Below are 20,144 nucleotides of genomic sequence, written 5' to 3' on the forward strand. Positions count from 1 at the left end.
GCCCGGAAGCAGGATTCATCACGTCATCACTTAAAGACCGGATAGGTTCCCATTTAGGGAGAATTGGAAAACTCGTAACTCCTCCCACCTGCAACTCATCATAAGAAATTAGTTGTGTTTCTGTATTTGACTGCAAACATAAAGATGGGCAGCAGAGAGCAGGGTCCAGCTCATCAACATATCATCTAAACCTGGTTCGCCCCAGAGGAAAAGGCCATGTCCAAAACATTTGTCCACACTATTCACTTAAAACTTAAAGACACACAACTCACAACACGCATGTTTAAATGTTCACAGTTTACTGACATTTCTTTACAGGAGTTCTGGGTGATCGATCAAACCAGCAGAAATCTCTCACAGCTGCAACAGTTTCACAGACATCATGATTCAGATTTTCTGTCACATTTGTGAGGTCACAGGGTTCATGAAAACACAATCTGAAAAAATAATCGACACCGTCTCGTCAGTAGTTCATCACACATAAACTCGCTTCCTGACGTCACGCAGACACGACCTGAGCACCAGGCGTTACAGTGCAGTTGTGCAGAAGGATGCAGTCCCTCAGAATCAACCTGCCACAGACTGCAGTGAGAAGTTTGGCAACACGACCTCAGATTATTGCACACAAAATCGGCGAAGATGCATGAACAGATTCGCACAACCTGAAGAACATGAAGGGTCATTTACTCTCTAACCGCAATCCTCAAAATGTGCTGAAGCATACTTTGTGTTTAAAAGAATTCACCAATAGCCACTAAATAAACGGTCAAACATTTGTGGAAATTTGCTCATTTCTCTTTTCTTTTGAGACTGGAACCAGGACATCGCTAACAACCCTGAAACGACCTCTAAAGTTACCACGCTCATGGTTTCTTGATGGAACTGCTTTTTGTTCAGCGGTTACTGTGCGCTGCCTGTGGCACCATGGCGTCTGATCTAAAACCTGTCCTCGGTGACAAACATGGCTGACACTACGCAGAAGAGAAAAGAATTAAAACCACAAATTTCTAATTTACATGCTCGTCTGTGTTTGGAGTTTTCTAGTAACTCCTAACTTCTAATCTAGAAGCTTAACGTGTCCGATCATCCCATGCTGAAAACAGATGGCTCAACGTCTGTGTTCATTTTGTTAATTTTGACAAAAACTAGATTGAAATTTATTGACACTTTTGTTGATGAATAGTGACTACATGTTGTGCAGCGGAGTTAGACGTGCACAGTTTGATCTGGGGGGCGGGATTACGCTCACATGCTCCGACAACATGTCAAAGCTTGGGAGGAAGAGAAGAGTAAATTTAACGCTTCGTAAACTGTGTGCAGCAACTTTTACATTTTTACACTTTATATTTTAGTCAACTTCAGATTTAGTCTAAGATGATCCAATAATGTTTAGTCGACTAAAACTAGACTAAGTAAAGGACAAGTCTTCACTGTCAAAGGTAAGTACAAAAATCTTACACTGGTTATAGTTACATAATTAAACCTGTGGTTTTAATTTCACAGTCAAAGCAGGAATATTTATTTCTGTTATTTGCCACTTTGTTACATATGTATGTAACGAAGATTTCACGACTGAAATTAAAACCACGGATCAACATTATGTAACTATAACCAGTGTAAGATTTTTGTACTTACCTTTGACAGTGAAGACTTGTCCTTTACTTAGTCTAGTTTCAGGAGGACCTGGCAGGGTTCAGAGAAACGTGTTCATGACTTTACTGACTGAACAGCCGTTTGGTATTTCAGCCCAACAAACGTGGCAAAAATAAATGGCACTCTTTGCAAAGTAGCTTGTTTTGACCTCCCGAGAGTTTTTCAAGGATGCAGCATCTTTTGAAAACTATGAAATCTTCATGAATTGCACACAGCCATGATAAGCACTATGAAGGTAGAAGTAAATATACCAGTGGCACTGGAGCACCAGACTTGGTTTCTCTTTACTTTTCCGTGCTAAGATAGGCTTCCACTCTGATGATCATCTGAACCCAAGAAAAAAAGGAAAGAGCAAATTTCCTTGAAAGTTGTTCATGTTCAAAGCAAAAGCTCAGCTGACTGGAGTTGGCAAAATCTCAAGAAGCTTTAAGGAATCACAGTTAGCAAACTTATCTTCCCTTTTTAGGATTCTCTTTGGTCTGGAAGAAGTTTGGAGACAGACTTTCGTCCGGCCTCGGAGGTTCTGGACAAACTGGCATTGACACTAGCTAAGTATTAACAAATTATTTACATATTTAATTAAATTCTTATTGTTATTAAAATTCACAAGATAAGTACCTGTAGCAATCCCAAGCATGTCCAGTTTTTGGCTCTGCTTTAGCTTAACAATTTTAATTATTAGCGCTGCCTGTCAGATGTCCGATCCAAATAAAAGCCCAGGCTGTAACACCCCCCCCCCCCCCCCCCCACACACACACACACAAAAGAAAAACAAACACAGGACGACAGTTTTAGCACAAACAGCAGTTTAGGCAATCAATGAAACACTTGTTCTGTGCTAATCAGGTGTTAGCATGCTAGGCTTTGACTGTAATATTAGCGCTTGTATATGCAACACTCAATACGCTAACATGTATGTACACACACTAGCACAGCAGGATGTTGGTGTAAAGCAGAAGTAATCTATTCAAGGCAAAATAAAGGATAAAGTATAGAAAACTACTATGATTATAAAATATACTTTTACACGGTACAGAGATATTCTAGATTGTCCACAAACCAAAGTTACCCTGTTATCTTTGGATAATCACTGCCAACAAACCAGCAAATTCACTCTTCACACACACACACACACACACACACACACACACACACACACACACACACACACACACACACACACACACACACACACACACACTGCTTAGAAAAAACTCTCAGATATATTCGTTTGACAGGACCAACCTTTGAAACTCACTTTCTTCCAAATCTTCCCATGAAATATGAAAATAAACAGACATTTTCTCATATTTAACAAAATTGCATTGAACAGTTAGATTATGACACATTATTAAATCATAACATTTAACCCTGATAAACATTTCTTAGATTGTTGAAACCACCAGCTTCCTTCAAAGGTGCCTGCAGTCATATTGGCTCACAGCAGCCCTTGTGACAAGATAACAGAAACCTTGATATCTTGATATTTAATCATCCTCTCTGATCTGAAAATCTACCTGAACGTCATCACTGATAATCTGACAGGCTGGAACAAAGTCTCAATTACGCGTTTACAGAATTAAAAGTACAATAATTAGACTGAATTTGCAGCTAACAGCTGACGTGTAGTGATATGTACCTGTACTCATTCATGTACCGTGTTTGTGTAGTATCATCAGTGTTGTGTTTTCACAGATTTCAGATGCAACAGCTCACAAGAATATAGTGTTTTTGCCTCCTGTGTGATAAGACTGATAGTTCTCTCATGTCTCTAATGGTTATGAAATTATTGCCAGAATGTAGTTAGCTTAGCTAGGCCCGGCTAAAAGATTAGAAATAGAGCCAGTCTAGAAGAGTCTACTTCCTGGTATTTCCACCAGGAATCCAGCCAGGTGAGCAGTAGGGGGCGATCGTGAGCCAATCCTGAATATGTGTAAATGAAGCTCAACAGCTAACACGTTTATTTACACCCGTTTAAAGACAAAAAGGCTATTTTTATTTTAGTATTTCTAACACAACACTGATAATATGCCAGATTTGATATGAAACGACTCTTTTATCTCTCCTTTGATTTTTATTTTTTCTAAATTATGCATCGGTCGTTTAAGGACGGGGCGTACTTTCTCGATGGTTGTGGGAAGCGTAGCTTAACAACAATGGAAACTTCCATTTGTATATAAGAAGCTACTGGTTGCGTCCCACTTCAAAAGCTGTAAAGCTTTCTCAGATTTACTGCAACACAAAACTGTAAAACTCTTGAAAAAATTAAATAAATAAATAAAAGTAAATCTGTTGGCTCAAAGACGTCTTTTAAGAACATCATGGAAACTCGCCAAAGAAAAATGCTTTCTCCAGTAGAACTGGTCTTTTTCTTCATCTACATCGAGCTCCACTGATTATGGAATAACTCGTGAGCGCCCCCTACGCTCTCTGAGAAACAAGGGAAAATGGGTATCCTGGTTAACTGGACACCTGTGAGGTCACAAGGTGTTATCTCAGGTGTGCTGGCAGATTTGGAGATTTTGCTTTATAACATTTGAAACTGAAGTACAATCGTAATAATTTCTATGCAAAACTCCCAACATTCCCAAAATTCCCAACCATGTGCTGCATGTGGCCTCTGTGTGGATTTGTTACTTTTCTTTGTCCCATGTTACACAGAAAGAATTTATTTGATAAACTGATGGATGACGATGAAGCCGCAGGATTTCTGAGGGACAAATGTTTTATGCTTTTGGTACGCTACATAAAAAAAATAATTGTTTGTGTGTTAAAAATATAACTCAGTACTCAGGCGTTTACCAGGAAAATAAACTTTACTTTCATTATTTCATTATATTTAAATTTGAGTTATGTTTAAAAATTCAAAAGGTTGTTTTCAAATAATGACTTTTACAAACAATAAATAAATAACTGGTTCAGTTTGAATGTTAGGATTACTGAAAAACATACAGATGGATGAGCATGAAGGTGTTATTGGATGTGGGGTTTTCATTTGTATTCTTTAGTGTTGAACAAAGAGCCAAATTGGATATTTTGTATCAAGTCTTCACAAAAAAATATCAAATTGAAAAATAATGTCATAGACATCTTTTTGTTAACGGAATAAAACGAACCTGGATTTGAGAAGTTCATACGTGGTGTGGACGGCCTGCTGTTGTTTGTATTTGTCCTTAAATATAAAGTTGTCCAAAGTCAGTCAGTAATTGTGTTAAATAATCGTGATCTCCATATTTACCAAAGTAACTGCGCACTGACAGATTTGTTATCAGTGGAGCGCTCTCAGGGCTACGGTAGATATGATACATCTGTCCTGTTTGATTTCCATGTCTGACCCACGTATTTGAAACACAGCACATTAGGATTTTGGACTTAACTCTGCAAGAATGTCATACGAGAGAAAGAAAATCAACAAATCCGACACTCTGACACCAGGATGTGTTCTGCACTGCAGCTTCAAAAATCATAATATTCATCATCAATTTATAGATGAATCATCGGGACTGGAGAACCAAATGTGAGAAGTGTGCGAAGTGGAGATTCAGCTGAACACAGCGCTGCACAGAGACTTGCGAGGCCTCTCGATGGCGCCGCATTTATTTACACTCAGAGTCTGTGAGAGTGCGTGGAGATTAAAACGGTAAACCACCCAGGATACGCCAGTGAAACGACGGTGTGTTGAAACAGCATCTTAGAGAATTTAGAGGCTGTTTGATCATAAAGGTGCAGAAATCCTCTAACAAGCTTAGAGCGAGCAGTTTTGTTGCTTCACACAGTCGACTTTGACATTTTATGGCACAGAAACAAAGGCGGTCAACTAGAAAAGGAGCAGAGACACGTTTCCACAAGGCAACACATCCAGTGGTGTGATATTTGATGCCGGTCGCAGGCGGTCTGGTGTGTGAAGGATCTGACCAGTTCATCGTGCGAGTTAAGAGTTTGAAGCTCATGCAGCTCTTTAGAGTCTATTTACTCGTTCAAAACAGCAGAGAGTCATTTTTATAGCAGGCCCTTGATTAGAGGCTCTCTGCAGATGGTTGTGTTGCTGAAACTGAGCTCAGGAAGGTTGACCGTCTCCAGGACTGGAATGATCATCAACATTTGTGTTCATTTAGCCTTTTCTGCAGAGAGCTTTCTCCCTCTGAGCCCCCGTTTTGGATCTGACCACGCTTTTTTTCTGCTCTTCGGTTGTTTTTATAAACCCAGATGCATTTGAAGAGCTCTGACGCATCATCAAATGAGTCAGAACTTCCTATCAGATATTAAATAACACAGCTGAGATCCAGATTCACTGAGAGTGTGATGTGAGTCTAATGTAACCTCTTAACTTCCACCGGGAAACTGGAGACCCATTTAGGGTTCTGGGTGGGTTTTCGCCTTTTTCTAGTTTCTGAAATGTGCTTGTTTAGCATCAAGCTGAAGCGTCGCCAAACCCAAGCTCTAATCCTTAGTGGGTCACCAGAAACCATTTGGATGTCTGAGTAGAATTTTAGCTCAGAAGTTTTTTCCTTTACGTCTTTACTCGGTGTGACGGAAATGTTCAAACTTTAGTCCCTGCAAGTCAACATCAGCTTATCTTCTACGGTTCTTTCAGATAGAGTAGCTATAGTAGAATTTATGAAATATTATGACAGTGTATCGTGGCCATTAAACCTTTAAAAAACATGAATGGAGCAAAGAGAGGAAGGTAATCTTCCCGAAAAAACGTATATAATTCTTGGTATTTTAATCCCAGATATATGGATTTGTAATCTAACGTTCAGAGTTATATATTTCTTTGAATGGCAGCATACCTTGGAGAACTGATTACTGAAAGGTGTAAACTTTTGTCTTAATTTTTCTCTTTATGAGGACTTAAAAGGATATTCAGTGAGATTTATGTTGGCAAATCTTGCAAATTGTGTCCCAATACACAAAGTTTTGTTTTGAAATATATTTAAAATGTGATTTCTATGTGTAACTGAGGCGTGAGTGACCATGAAGTTTGCTGTTTCCAACACACACATTTAATGAATCTGGGTCTGAGTGATCTTGGAGGTTTTGTTCAGTGTGATCAGTAAACGATGACGTATTGCGTTCCCATCAGACAGTAGTGACCGACAGCAGTGGGCTGGGACAAAGCTGGCTGTCGCTCTCCACTCGAGTCCCGTGAGTCAACAGCTCCTCCACCGTTGTCCAATCATCGAGCAGCTTGCTGTTCCTCAGTCGGTTCTGCTTCATGTGGCTCAGTTCCAGCACCGTCTGAGATGACAGTGACCCCTGAATGCCCCCAGTTTGCTCCTCCCCACCTCCTCTCCTCTCTCGGTGTTGGCGTGACAGCGCCAGGTGGCGTCTTCTTTCCGTCCGGCTCCAGTATCGCCCCGCCAACCGTCCATCGTCTCCTTCCTCCTCCCCTAGTCTGCCTCCTTCTCCTCGCACCTCCTCGTCTGTGGTGACCTCACTGCGTTCCCTGGCCAGACGGTACGCTCGGGCCCTGAGCAGCTGATTCCTGACTGACCTCTGATTGGACAGTCTGGAGCGAGGTGAGGGTGGAGAGCGAGGACTACGTTGCGGCGCTCCAAGAGTGCTGTAGAAAGGACTGCACGTGCCCTTTGGCCTGCCAGGGCGGTTCCCGAGGGTCTGAATGCCACGCCAGTCTGACATGCCACTGGAGCCGGATCCAGGGCTCTTAGAGAGCGAGTCCTCCTCCCTGCTGCGGTTCGAGCCCGGGCTGTTTCTCATTGTGTTCTGATGATTGGTCAGACTCGTTTTGTCTATGCTCAGATGACTAGCAGGGTGACAGTTGTTGGGATAGCTGGCCCTGCTCCTGGGCCCCAGTGCATTGCTGGTTGTGTCTGGCTGGTTTGTCTGGGCTGTGTTTGGATCTGTCATGTTGGGATGGCTCGCCCTGCGCCGTCGCTGTCCTTCACTCAAATCTGTTATTGTTCGACTCCTACCTGGACCCTCTACAGTCCCGCCTCCTCTGTGCTGCTGCTGCTCCAACCATAGCGCCCTCCGCTGACAAGGCTCTGTACGACAACCTGTTCAAAGAAAGCTGTGATTAGGCGTTAGATATGTGTCTGCAAGAGTGTTTTTGGATATACTGAAATATGCTTGACGGGCATCTCTGTCCTACAACCCCAGAAACACTCACCTGAACCTGGATTATAAACATATGAGGTGAGACGCAAGTTTGTCAGGTCGTGGTGCATTAAGGATCCGAGACACTGAGCTGGTGACTTAATGCTATTTTGCTAGAAAGTCAGCACAACAATATCACGATGCAGTGCACGGTTTGTTATATAAACAAGCAAATGTGGAAACTACACGTTGAAATGTTGGCTCTCAGTCAAGACATTTAAGCATTTCTCTCCCTCACAATGAGAAAGTCTGAGACTTTATGAATAAAAGAGGGATTTAGCCACCGTGACATTGCAGATTGGTTTCTGTTAGCACTTTGTCCATCTACTAAAAGTGACTATGTTTGAATGAGATGGTAGCGTGGCCAAATTATCAGCTTGCTGAGCAAGATTGATTCATAGACTATGGGTACATCACACCAGCAAACATACGTGCTTATCAGTGGTAAGTTATGCTTCACCAAAGTCTTTACTTCAGCAACACTGAAGAGTAGACTTCTTGGATGGTCTGCAGCGATCGATGCAGGAGATACAAACACAGCAGAGAGGCTGTTCTCATTAATTCTAGAATGTGAGGTCCAGCGAATAGCTAACAGCTACTATTACCTGTGTCAGCACTCTTTCAAAGTGGCCACTCCCCTAACTTTGAGCCTTTGCTGTATCTAAATGGATGGATTTTAAACCTGATGTGTAGCTTACGTGAAGAAATCCATCTATAGACAAAACTCTACCCAGCTGTTAACCTACCTTTGTGATGCTGTAGAGTTGGGCATTTTAACATGAGCTGTTGGAGCCGCCTCAAGTGATCGTTCAAGGAACTGAAGCTTTGTCCCTGCCTTAATTTTCAGACGCAAATTTAGCTATTTGATTGGAGGGTGTAAACCTGATAATTCTGTGTTGATGTAGTTATGTTTTTCAGGAAAACAGGGATAAGAAGAAAAGACACCCGACGCTAAAGTCACTTTGACCTCTGGTTGGACTGTGATGAAGCCATAGCTCAAAACTTTGACAGATCAGACATAGGTGTGGACAGACAAATTAAAATGACTAAAAGTGGAGATTTTCACAATTATTTTACTGTGTTTTACTAACCGATAGAGGGTGAGGGTGGTGAACGGTGACGAGGTAAAGTGGGACTCCTCTCAGCTCTGTGGAAGTGAACTGTTGTGGTCGTGCTGTTACCCACAGAGCAATGGGATGCTTTTGGTACTCCAGGTTGGGTCATCGGAGTCGTCTCAGGAATCGACTCCAAATCCCAGCGTCCTCTCTGCTCACGAGGGGAGTGGCCTGAACGAAGATGGTGAGCTTGCCGGTGAGTGTGGCCTCCGTGAATCTTGTGTAGCCGTCTGTGCTCCCCAGTGCTGACACTGTGGAAGCCTGAGTCGCTGGGTTCGGAGGAGATTAGGGACTCTGAGGAAGAGGAGGATCCTTGAGAGGAAGGGGTGTGGCCAGGCAGTGATGACATGGCATCTGTCTCAGCTTCGGAGAGCGCTATCCGGTTGTGTGGGCTGTCGGGGCCACAGCCTAACCCGCTGTCAAGCTCACTGAGGGGAAGGTAGCCAAGAGGACGTTCAGACCTCCAGGGCTGACGATAGTCCGACTAAAGAGAAAATAAAAGAATTTAAACTGAGGTTTTTTTTCCAAATCAAACTGCAAAATATGCTGCAAATGCTCCATAACTGCAACATTTACTAATAAAAAATGGAATAGTTAGAGAAACAGTATAACAGAGACAGGGATAGGTCTGAGAAGAGGGCATAGCCTTGATACTGAAACCAGTTACCTGTCTGGGAAAAATTGTCGGGTCCACCTCTTCTGCACCGTAACAGCCAATCAGACAGCTCTCAGAGTTAGGCTGGTAGTGCAACATTTCTTGGCCCTGAAATAGAAACAAAGGTGAGAAAGGAAACTAGTGTGTCTTCATTGGAGAGGGTCATGAGTTAACTTTAGTGCTGAAAGTCTCCCAGACGTGACCTTGAAGAGGAGTTCAGTCAGATGTTTTTAAGGGCCGATTTATGGAACAATCTGGAAAGATCGCAGCTAGCGTCATATTTTAGACGAACACATTCAAGTGATATTTCAGAATAAAATGGTGTTGTAAACAAAAACAAGTTACCCGGTAGTCCAGTCTGTCCAGGTGGTCTAAGCTGTAGGACACACTGGGCAGGTAGTTGTTGCCTGGGTGCTGGTCATTTGATGATCTGGGGAGATATCCATTGGGTGGGTAGGCATCAGGTGGCATCATCATGTGACCATTGGGAGAGTATAGGTCAGGTGACACAGTCATGTGACCATAATAAGGCCTGTGTAGTGAAAGAGATCAGGTCACTTTATATTTTATGAGGAAGAGGAATTCAATAAGAATGTAGGACGCTCCAGTAAAAGTGTCATATATACCTGCTTAAATAAAAACAATACATGTATAGTCTTCATGTTCTAAGCAGACAGGTACTTCAGGAGAACAACCTTCCATGGCCATGAGAGAGACACTCGATGGAGCATCGTGCTGATCTTGCAAACTCAATTTGCCCCAAACCCTCAAGTAAAAAAGACACATTGTCCTTCAATCTGACATATCATGCAAACAGAGGCATAGGATTTATTTTGGTGTTTTTCGTTGCAGTCGTTACACGTCAGCTCATCCCCAAAACTTTTCTAAAAGTTTTTATGATACGTGTTCTCATCCTTGATCCCGAACCCACATTATCTGCTTTGTGGTGAAAGTTTACTTTAGTTGTCCGTGTAGGTTCTCAGTCATCCAGGTCATGGTAAACTAAGGAGCTTGGAATGAAAAGCAACTGGATGTTTCATCTCTCATCTGAAAAGCTTCACCAGTTCTAAGACCAAATGGTGGAGAGTCCCAGATTTTAAGCCCTAGTGGGAGATCTCCCTTGAGAGGCTCGTTGACCCATTAACTGATCATGAGGTGTGAAAAAGGGTGTGGCTCATTATCAGCAGAGACCGGGTGAAACCATTATCAGGGTGAGTGGGTGTTAAGTCGCCTGGGAAGGGATCTCGAAATTGGATTATAGGTGGCAGACAGTTGGTGTCGTAAGCCACGCCCTTCTGTTCAAGGATGGCCGTCGTTCAGATGGTTTCTTTCAACTAAGCCATCCATGTCCACTGCTGGGAAGGCCTTCCACACCATGTATAAACTTATTCTTAGAGTTCAGATAGATATCTACAACCAGATTAGTTTTATTTCCTTGAGAATAACAAAAAGATATCTAACCATTTGTTTTCAATTTGATATCTATTTGTGAAAATGTGATACAAAATATCCAACTGTCTGCCACCTATAATCCAGTTTTGAGATCCCTTCCCAGGCGCCTTAACTTCCACTCACATCTTGTGTCTGTTGGTCTCAATAAGTTACATGATAGCGTGACGCAGGGACTCACAATGGTTTCACCTGAAACCTCTGCTGATAATGATTCGGATAAGAGGTGAAAACATCTTCAAGAAACGTAAAGAAGTTCATTTCCACTTTCCTTAGTTTAGCTTCAAACTTTCAACTCATCCTCTTGCCATCTTTTAGTCCTACGGCCAACATCTTATCCAGTTTGCAAACACCTTATTCCCAAAATCGGACCTAGGTTCCAAACTTTGCACCATTTAATTCTTTTCCTTCTCTATAAAAGTCTCTCATACTGTGAAAAACACAAATTTCTCTATTGTCATGAACGTATGGGGTTGGGGCGCTGACTTGGTTATCAAGTCAGATCTTGGCTCCTTAAAAGTAAAGAAAACTGAAATGTTTTTTACTTAAATCACAAAAATGATGCTGTCAGAATACGACAGGAGTACGTACCCTGCAGTGTAGCCGTCTCCCTGACTTTCCTCTCCCTCCATCAGCCCCATGGCTCTCAGGGCCTCCCAGTGTCTCTCGGTGGGGACGCTGCACTCAATTGCACAATGGGACCTTCGCCTCCTGTGACCATGCCCCCTTTTAGCTTCGACCTGCACAGCGACCGGCTGGCCATACTCGTCCACGTAGTGAAGCTCCTCTCGGTGTCGGTGGTGAGCAGGTTCACGAGTTTTAGCCTAAAGACCAAAAAAACATGAAAGCACTGCAAGCTTAAGAAAAAGTGGAAATGAACATCAGTAATTTGGTTCCTTCTATAAACCATTATTTATATTTTCAGCCACCCGAGGTTTCTGCCGTGAAACATCGCAGTATTTCGTGGAGTAGTGATAAAGCAGATAGGCTGCATAAAGACACAGAGGCAAAGTGGGAGTTTGGCCTCCAATACAAGGTCAGTCAGTGCTTTTGATCCAACTGTTTGGCATGCCTGACTACAATTGCGTTACATAAAGTGGCAAATGATTCACACTGTCTTTATATAAAAAAACGAGCCATTTTGCATAAGTTGGATAACAAAAGAGAAAAGTTTGGAACTGCAGCAAAGTTTTTCCTTTAGTACTGTGTTTACTGTGTTTACTGTGAGTGTGTTTTTTAATGGAAACAGATGTTTATTGAATATAAAGCCTCTGACCGATGACCCTCTATGACACCATCAGCTGTGTCTCAGAAGGCTCCATGCAGTATTCATGTAAACTGGAATAGTTATTACACCAGACAAATAAAACCACTGGGTGATGAATAGATCGTGTAAACACACTGGTACTGCTGTCCAGGCTCCTGTGCATGTTCATGCTGATCTCGCTCTACCTCCAGGATGACCCTGCTTTCATATCTGTGGGATGCAGGTGAGCTCGGCTGATTGGTTGCTGTTTTAGCTTGCTGCAGGCCTGACGCTTGAACGCTGGCTTCCCTCCAGCTCCTGTGGGCTCTCCTCTTTCCACCTCCAGCCAGCAAGCAAACTAGTCACTCAGCCTGTGTGTAGGATGTTAACTGATATCTGCCCAAAAATGCAACAGTCCAGGTTTGGTAGAGGTGGGTGGCATCTCTGTGTAATCCTCTATTTCTTCTATTTTGCTGAGTTAGGAGTTTATTCTTCTCTTTTATTTCATTAGGTATGTTTAGGTTGTAGTCAGGGGTGAACTGAAGCAAAACTTCCTTCAGCGAGTTTGAGTCTATCCTCAGTCACACAGAAATTTTTATGCTAACCTTGCCTCTGTAGAGCTGTCACGATATCACATTTTCTCCAACAACCATGCAAACTCACTATGAATACACTGACAGCACCGATGTTCAGAACAGTTAGCATAGACCTTATAAACAGAGAGTGTTAATGCAGGCTGCATTAACACGACTGTGTATGTCTTTGGATGCATGCGGTCTATAGGTGAGCGTGACAGAGTTGTGCTGAATTTAAATGCCCTGAAACTAAACTACAAACACAGAAAGTCGAGAAGGAAAAAACGCCTCTCCCTCTACTGCACGCTCATCTTTTCTCTTTTCTTTCCCTTCAAGTTTAAAAGCAGATAACTGCCTCTCCCTGACCCCGGTTCTACTAAAGATCTCCTGTTAAAAGCACGTTCTTCCTCCCCACCATCCCCAGCTGCTGGCTCACAGGAGATCCAATCATTATAAATCAGTCCTATTTTATTTTGTAATCTTTGGTTCCTGAGTATTCTTGTAGTATTCCTTTGACAGTTTTCCCTTATTTTTTTCAGCCCTGCCATCACCTGTTTAATTAGCCACACCTGTTCCCAGTCAGCCAATCAGCTGTGTCTCCCCCTGCTTCTCTTTGTTCCTTTGCCCGATCCCCTCATCTTTTTAAAGGTTTGGTTTTCCGGCAGTTCCCAGTGCTTTAAGCATTCCTCATGTTCCTGATGATCTTGTGCACGGCCTTTTTGGATTCTCTCTTTTGCCTGCCCCTTGCTGGAATTGTTTGCTCTGCTAGCTGACCCGTGCACGACCTCTGCCTGGTCAAAGAATTTTAGTCTCTTTGCCTCCGGGGTCTTGCATTTGGCTCCTCTGCTCAGCGAGCCCTGCACTAACAGTGTCGGGTACCTCAGTCTATAAAGCCCCTTCAGATGACTTTTCTCTATATGGATGCAAATGAATTCACACAGTAAAAGACAAAAAGATTTGCCTTTGTTGTTTTAATTATGCTATTAAGAAAAACTGTGAAAATCAACAAGTAATGCTGCAAACTATTGAACGCTTCCCTAAATAAGGAAGTGTTAGACGTGAAAGGCTGAATGATGGAGAGTTCAATAGAACTGAAACCAGCATAACGGAGGTCTGAGTTTATAAATGGAACAAAGACGAGTTCACTGAAAAATCGAGAAAGATTTCAGTTGAGTGACTCACATACAAATAAGGCCAGCTGTACCAGAGACGCACGATAAACACTGAGACGCCAGACTGGGAAGATTTGAGATAATAATGAAAAAGCTTCGACTCAGTAAATATTCTCTGCTGCTCGTTTCTGAAGGAGAAACATTGGCTGAGATTTTGTTTGGCTAGACCTCGAAAATAACACAAGTCTGGAGATCAGGCTGATCACAATATCTCATTTTTACAAATTAATTAATGAAGATATGATTTTGAAAAATAACAGCAACGATGTTATCAGTCAAATCAAGGTTTAACTTTAACTTAGGATAAAATGAGACCTGATCATACAGATTTTAAATATGAGAAGTTTCTTTATTAATTCCCAATTATTTAATTTAGAATTAGCTTTTTCAGTGCTGTATACCATTTTATTTATTAAAATACAACAAATAAGATCAAGCAAGCTCACTCTGTCCAGAGTGGATCGTCCTGTCCAGTCAGAGCATAAAAGGACCACTCACGCTCCGAAGGACAGGCAGTCATTAGGTCGGCTAAAGCCAAGTGATAACAAAACCCCCGTGTAACGGTGCAGCCTTGTGTTGGAACGTCACATGTGAAAGTTAAGATGCAGCGAAGTTACAGAGAGGCGGCATCTAGGTCAGGATTCAGCCCCCCGTAACCTCTGGACCAGCACTGGAGTCTTTACTCTCTCAGTACAAGGCATGAGGTCTCTCACACACACACACACACACACACACACACACACACACACACACACACACACACACACACACACAGGCTCACAGAGCAGTCAGAGAGTGATGTGCTGTACCCTGGAGAAGTGTGTCGCGCTCCACTGCACTTTGACAGTAACACAGACTGATCTCTCTCCCCTCCCTTCATCTATCCGTCGCTCTCTGCTGTTTGTGATGCTTTGACTCAGTTTTCAGTCTCAAAGTGCAAAACTCTGCAGAATGCAGACATTCGTCATTCTCAGCACAAAATCACAGTTAGCATGCAACAAGAGAAAACAAGTGTCACATGAGGAAGGCTTGGTGAATCTGGGTCCACCAAAGTTTGATCATCAGAGCGCGAGTCACTGCAATGCAAAATGTCAAACTAGGCTATAAAGATAAAAACAAGTCTGATACTCAGCCTGCTGTCTTTTAAAGTAGATGATACAAGAGAGTCAAATTTATTTATACAGCATCTTTCATACAAAAGCTGCTCAACGTTCAGAGACGAAAAGATAAAAGCATTAGGACGAAACAAAAATGCAATAAATGCAATAAAGTTTATATTTTATGTAAAAGCTACAGAAAAAAAGGTTTTAATCCTGATTTCAAATAATACACTCTTTGTTTTATTCCACAAACGTATGTTACTCTCATTCTGTAATCTGTAGTGGAATACATTTTAAAAGCAACCTTCCCAACACTGAGCTCCATAATCTGAGCTAAAGAAAGCATATAAATATTAAAAGGAAGCAGTCCAACAACAGAACCCTGAGGAACCCACACGTGACCTTTATTTGGCCAGAATTATGGTTGTAAAATGACAAAAAAAATCTGAATTTGTCAAATAAAATTCAAACCAATTAAGCGCAGTTCCTGAGAGTCCCACCCGTTTCTCCAGCCTATCAAGCAGCACTGAGATGAAGCACTGCTATGACTGTAACTTTTGATGCATCACTATTACGCTGAATAAAACTGTGATAAGAGTGGTGTCAGCGCTATGATGGGGTCAGAATCCAGACACTGAGAAGATTGTTCTGAGGGAATTTGCTGGTAAACAACCGTCTCAATAACCTTTGCCAAAAACGTTAATTTAGATATCAGCTGGTAATTACTAATTACTGAGACATCCAAGTTGGACTTTTTTAAAAGAGGTTTTATTACTGCATTTTTCAGGGTCTTAGTAAAATGCTGTGATTGCAGAGATGTATTATCTATCTGTAGTATTAGTGGGCAATATATCAAAGGAGAAAGTTGTAGATTTCATCTATTTAGCAATTTCTGTCAAAGATATGAGGTTTAAAGGTTTATTATTAAGTTATTATGTTATTACTATGTCTCTTGAAATGGAAACACCAACTGGTTGACTTGTCTTTTGTATTTTCTCAGTAAAAAATGCTGCAAAATCATTACATGGTTTATTAGACGATAACTCAGAAGGAAGTGGTGGCAAAGTTTTTGTTAGTCTATCAATAAACTAAATAAAACACGAGTGTTATTGACATTGTTATTGATGATCTTTGAGAAAAAGGACTGTCATGCCCATTTTTTACTTTTGATTATAAATCTGAAGATGTCTTTATTAATATTGTAATGAGCCTGCACTTTAGTTTTCCTCCACCTACATTCAGCCTGTCTGCACTTCCTGTTCTGAGTTCTAACCATTAAATCATTGATCTTTTCCCTCCACGGATAATTTTGGTCTTAATTGGAGCAACAGTATCCATAACAGTGAGCAGACTAAGGTAAAAACCATTTACAAGATCATCAGCAGAATCCAAAAGCAAAGATGATGGAGGTATATAAGCCTCAATAAACTGTGGACAGGTATTGTCACTGATACGTTGATAACTTCATCTTTACCAGTGATTTTAAACACGACACAATAATGATCTGAAAAGGCTGCATCACTGACCACAGTGTCAAATACATTTAAACCTGTAAAGATCCAATACTCTTCTCTGAGGGCCTTTAACTTTCAGATTAGTGCAAAGCTCAAGCCCAGATTACGCAGATCTTCAGGATCGGATGCCAAGTCTGCATTAATGGTGCAGTTTGAGGCTCCACCCCATTCATTGATGAACGATTATCCAAATCTTCAGGATGGGATGCTGAATCGTCCATTGATGCTACAAATCTGTTCTGTAACTTCACGGCCTGTTCACCGATAGGTTTATTCTTTGTTTGCTTAAATACTCAAATGAACATGAAGCATCAAAGGTCAAAGGTCACTCAGTCTGCTCTTCAAGTCGATTCATTCGTCTACATGGTAACATGCACTGTGCTCACAGTATTATTAACAGCTTATTGGCACATAAACCATAAAGTGCAACACACACATTTCCCCCGATTTTTCCCGTTTCTTTAAGACCATGCATGCCAGCTGTTTCCTCAGGAATCTCCCAGAATCTCTGACTTTTTAAAAAAATAATTGGTAAACACATATTAGTAAGTCTTACGTGTTTGTCGTGTTGCCAGAAACACGGTCCACACACTAAATACAGTTTATACCCATCTGTCAGTGCAACCTGGCAACACACAACCCGGTTCATTTGTGCTGCTGGTCTCAGGAACACCACTGTTATTTGCTCACAAAGGCGAACTGAGCGTGTGTTTTTGCCTTTGGTATAGTTGGAAAGATATTAATCAAGCCAAACTTCTGGCATTAAAAACTTATAACTGAAATATGGTAAAAAGACAATATAACTTTATAAACATTCATGAAAATATCCACGCTGGACAGCTAAAAATGGCTGTGACTCGTCTGTGGTTGGAAAAAGGCGGGTGTGCAAAATACAACAATGAAAAACAAAGATGCTGCAAAATCAAACGATTTGGGCAGCAGGAAAATCATTTCACACATCATCCTGTCCCATATCATTTTCATTTTACAAGTATTATTATACATGAAGTCACATGTCAAGTGCCTTAAGGACACGCTATGAGAATTAGCCTGGGAAAAACACTTTCCACAGCTTTAGTGCAAAGACTTAGCATCAGTTTTCTATTTCAGGTAAACGATACAAAGCTGCTGCCAGATGCTATTTAGTCACACTGATTAAATATCAGAGTTTTAAACTGCTCCAAAAAGGCACCAACAACACAAACACAGCTGGAAAGAGACTCCAGCTGAGCCGAGGTCTGTCAGACAGCTTAGAGCCGATTTCCCTTCTAAGTCCAGGAAGAGTCAACAACAAAAACAACTTCCAACATACCCAGAACCAAAACTGTGTTTTGTAGCAGGAGACCAACATGTTAATTTGGGCATTTCAACAGAGGAGTCGGTGGGACTGGCTCACGTTTTGGATAAACAGGTAAGTTTCATCGTGGTAGCCTGGCTTTCTTAGTCAGTAAAAATAGGACCAAACGTCTGACTGACAGCAGACTGATTTCTCAGGTTGTTAACGAACCATCAGACCACTGATGCTCACACCTAACGTCAGTCTGAGCTTCTGTGACATCACAAAACTGGAACTCTATTCAGATTTGTAAGAGCCTGATGTCGTTGGCTAATGTGCTGCATATCAACGTACATCATTTAATGTAGTGTTAAAACCATTAAAAATAAACTTGTGCTTTTTTTAAAGAAAAAAGGTTAAACGACATCTTGCTGAACCCAAAATAAAGCACACGTAAGGCTTCACAGTAACATATACATGCTGCTGATGAGCTGAAAATCTATAGTTGAGGTGGTGTTCGTCCTCTGACTATGCAGCCTGACAGATGCAGAAATACTCAGGAGCAAAATAGATCATGAGCTCTGTGATTTGGGTGAAGTGGAAGTGAGTCACATTTTCTTTTGTATCGTACACACAAAGAAGGTCGTTTTTTATGAAATGATTGGACAAAACCCTGAAATGTTCTGGTACGAACATGGAGGCTTTATCTGAAAGCATCTAAATTTGTTATCATGTGATTTATCTCAGTTATAATTATCAGAATCCATGTTTGATCAGTGATTTGTGAATTATGCCGCTGACACAGTGTACTGTGCAGCCACGGGGAGGACAGAGCAGCAGCACCACTCTTTTATGTCAAACTGTCAGTCTCTGTGCAGTCACATGCCACGCCCTGCTTTGCAGCCTTAGATTCCTCCGATCACGCACAAAGCGTGGCTTTCTGCTCTGTTTCGTGTTAAAGCGCTGTCAGCACAGACAGGTCAAACATTCACATGCAGCTTTAGGGGCCATGAAAGAAGATCCTGCTGATCGTCTCCAAGAAAAACCTTGAGCTTTCACCTGGCATGTGAGCAGAGAGTCAATATGGACCGATTCAGTCACAGCACCAGTGGGATGAAGTTGAAATGACATCCTGGGCACAATCGTGTTGGTTCTTCTTCTTTTGGCTGCGCTCTTTAGGGCTCGCCACAGCATCCATCTGACCCTATCCCCAGCATCCTCCTCTGCCACACCAAACCTCTGCACGTCCTCCTTCACAGCATTCACGAATCCTCTCTGGGGTCTTTTCCTCCTTCTTACATCTCCATAGTCAGCATCCTTTGTCTAATATATCCACTATGCCTCCTCTGCACTTGTCCTTGCCAGTGCCCTCTTTCTTAGACATCTCCACTTCCTCCTTACTGATCCTGTGTAGTTCATTGTCCTCCATCTGTCCCCTCACCTCGCTAATTTTCTGCATTCATCAGCTCCCATCTTCTAGACACACTCTCTTCACTCATTTGCACATGTCTGTGGTTAACCACCCTAACTTGCTGCACATCCTTTCCAGCCTGATTTTCCTTCCCAGTCTTTTTCTCCTTTCTTAATGCCCAGTCTCACACACAGCTACTAAGCCTTTCCTGCATGCCTAGCCTCAAAGTAGTCTTGTCAATCTCTTCATCTCCCTGGAGTAGTGTAGTTATTGATGGAAAATCTATTTGGGAAAAAATACCTACTGTGCACACAAGACAAAAGATTTTTGGATGGGTCCACACAGGGATCTATAGGGGTCGTGAGACTGCACGAGTTAAGGACAGTAATCACCTCTTGTTGGCTCTTTTGATTGGAATTTTTGCTGATTGCTGATTGATACGGATTTTTATGGACAGACTGAAGCATTAGATTTGAATTATCTGGTACTGTTTTCTCATCGTTTAAATCTTATTAGCCTGTCAGATGTTCCACAGGGGTCAGTTTCAGGCCCAGTCTTGTTCTCCTTATATATCCTCACATCCTCATAGAGCATGTAAGTGAGATGCATGGTTCAAGTTGTATTTCTTATGTTAATTACTTACAGATATATCAATGTCAATGTCTTAAGGACTTTGCAAGGTCAAAAATTAATTTCCTCCAACTAAACTCAGAGAAAATGAAATTGCTGACCACGAGTTTTGGCCCATGCCTGAACAGATTCTGGCATTAGCTGATTCCCTGAAGGTAAATTTCATGGCAGTTGTAAAACTATCCTAGTGATATGTATAAGATGTAACTAATGAAAGGATATAGACAA

General features: G+C 41.7%; 1 protein-coding gene across 1 annotated transcript; it reads right to left on the bottom strand.

The window, feature by feature from the left end:
• Nucleotides 1-6,735: 6,735 nt before the first annotated feature.
• Nucleotides 6,736-19,304, bottom strand: LOC146645880 (uncharacterized). The gene is made up of 6 exons (XM_085392611.1): nucleotides 19,212-19,304; nucleotides 11,584-11,816; nucleotides 9,889-10,075; nucleotides 9,556-9,651; nucleotides 8,865-9,372; nucleotides 6,736-7,673 (listed from the first exon to the last, which is right to left on the bottom strand). The coding sequence occupies exons 1-6, from the start codon at nucleotides 19,302-19,304 to the stop codon at nucleotides 6,736-6,738; spliced, it is 2,055 nt and encodes a 684-aa protein (XP_085248737.1).
• Between the last annotated feature and the right edge of the window lie 840 nt (nucleotides 19,305-20,144).

The sequence above is a fragment of the Rhamphochromis longiceps genome, linkage group LG20, assembly GCF_057381845.1.
Source record: "Rhamphochromis longiceps isolate RC_006_pf linkage group LG20, R_longiceps_female_GT1.1, whole genome shotgun sequence".
NCBI lineage: Eukaryota > Metazoa > Chordata > Actinopteri > Cichliformes > Cichlidae > Rhamphochromis > Rhamphochromis longiceps.

Bases quoted from the DNA above. Each gene is read 5' to 3' on its own strand.
- LOC146645880 (XM_085392611.1), bottom strand. From the start codon at position 19,304: ATGGAGGACAATGAACTACACAGGATCAGTAAGGAGGAAGTGGAGATG. The intron at 11,817-19,211 runs GTGGATATATTA...TTTGGTCTTTAG, and splicing joins ACAAGTGCAGAGGAGGCATA to GCTAAAACTCGTGAACCTGC. The intron at 10,076-11,583 runs GTACGTACTCCT...TTCACTACACAG, and splicing joins GGAGACGGCTACACTGCAGG to GCCTTATTATGGTCACATGA.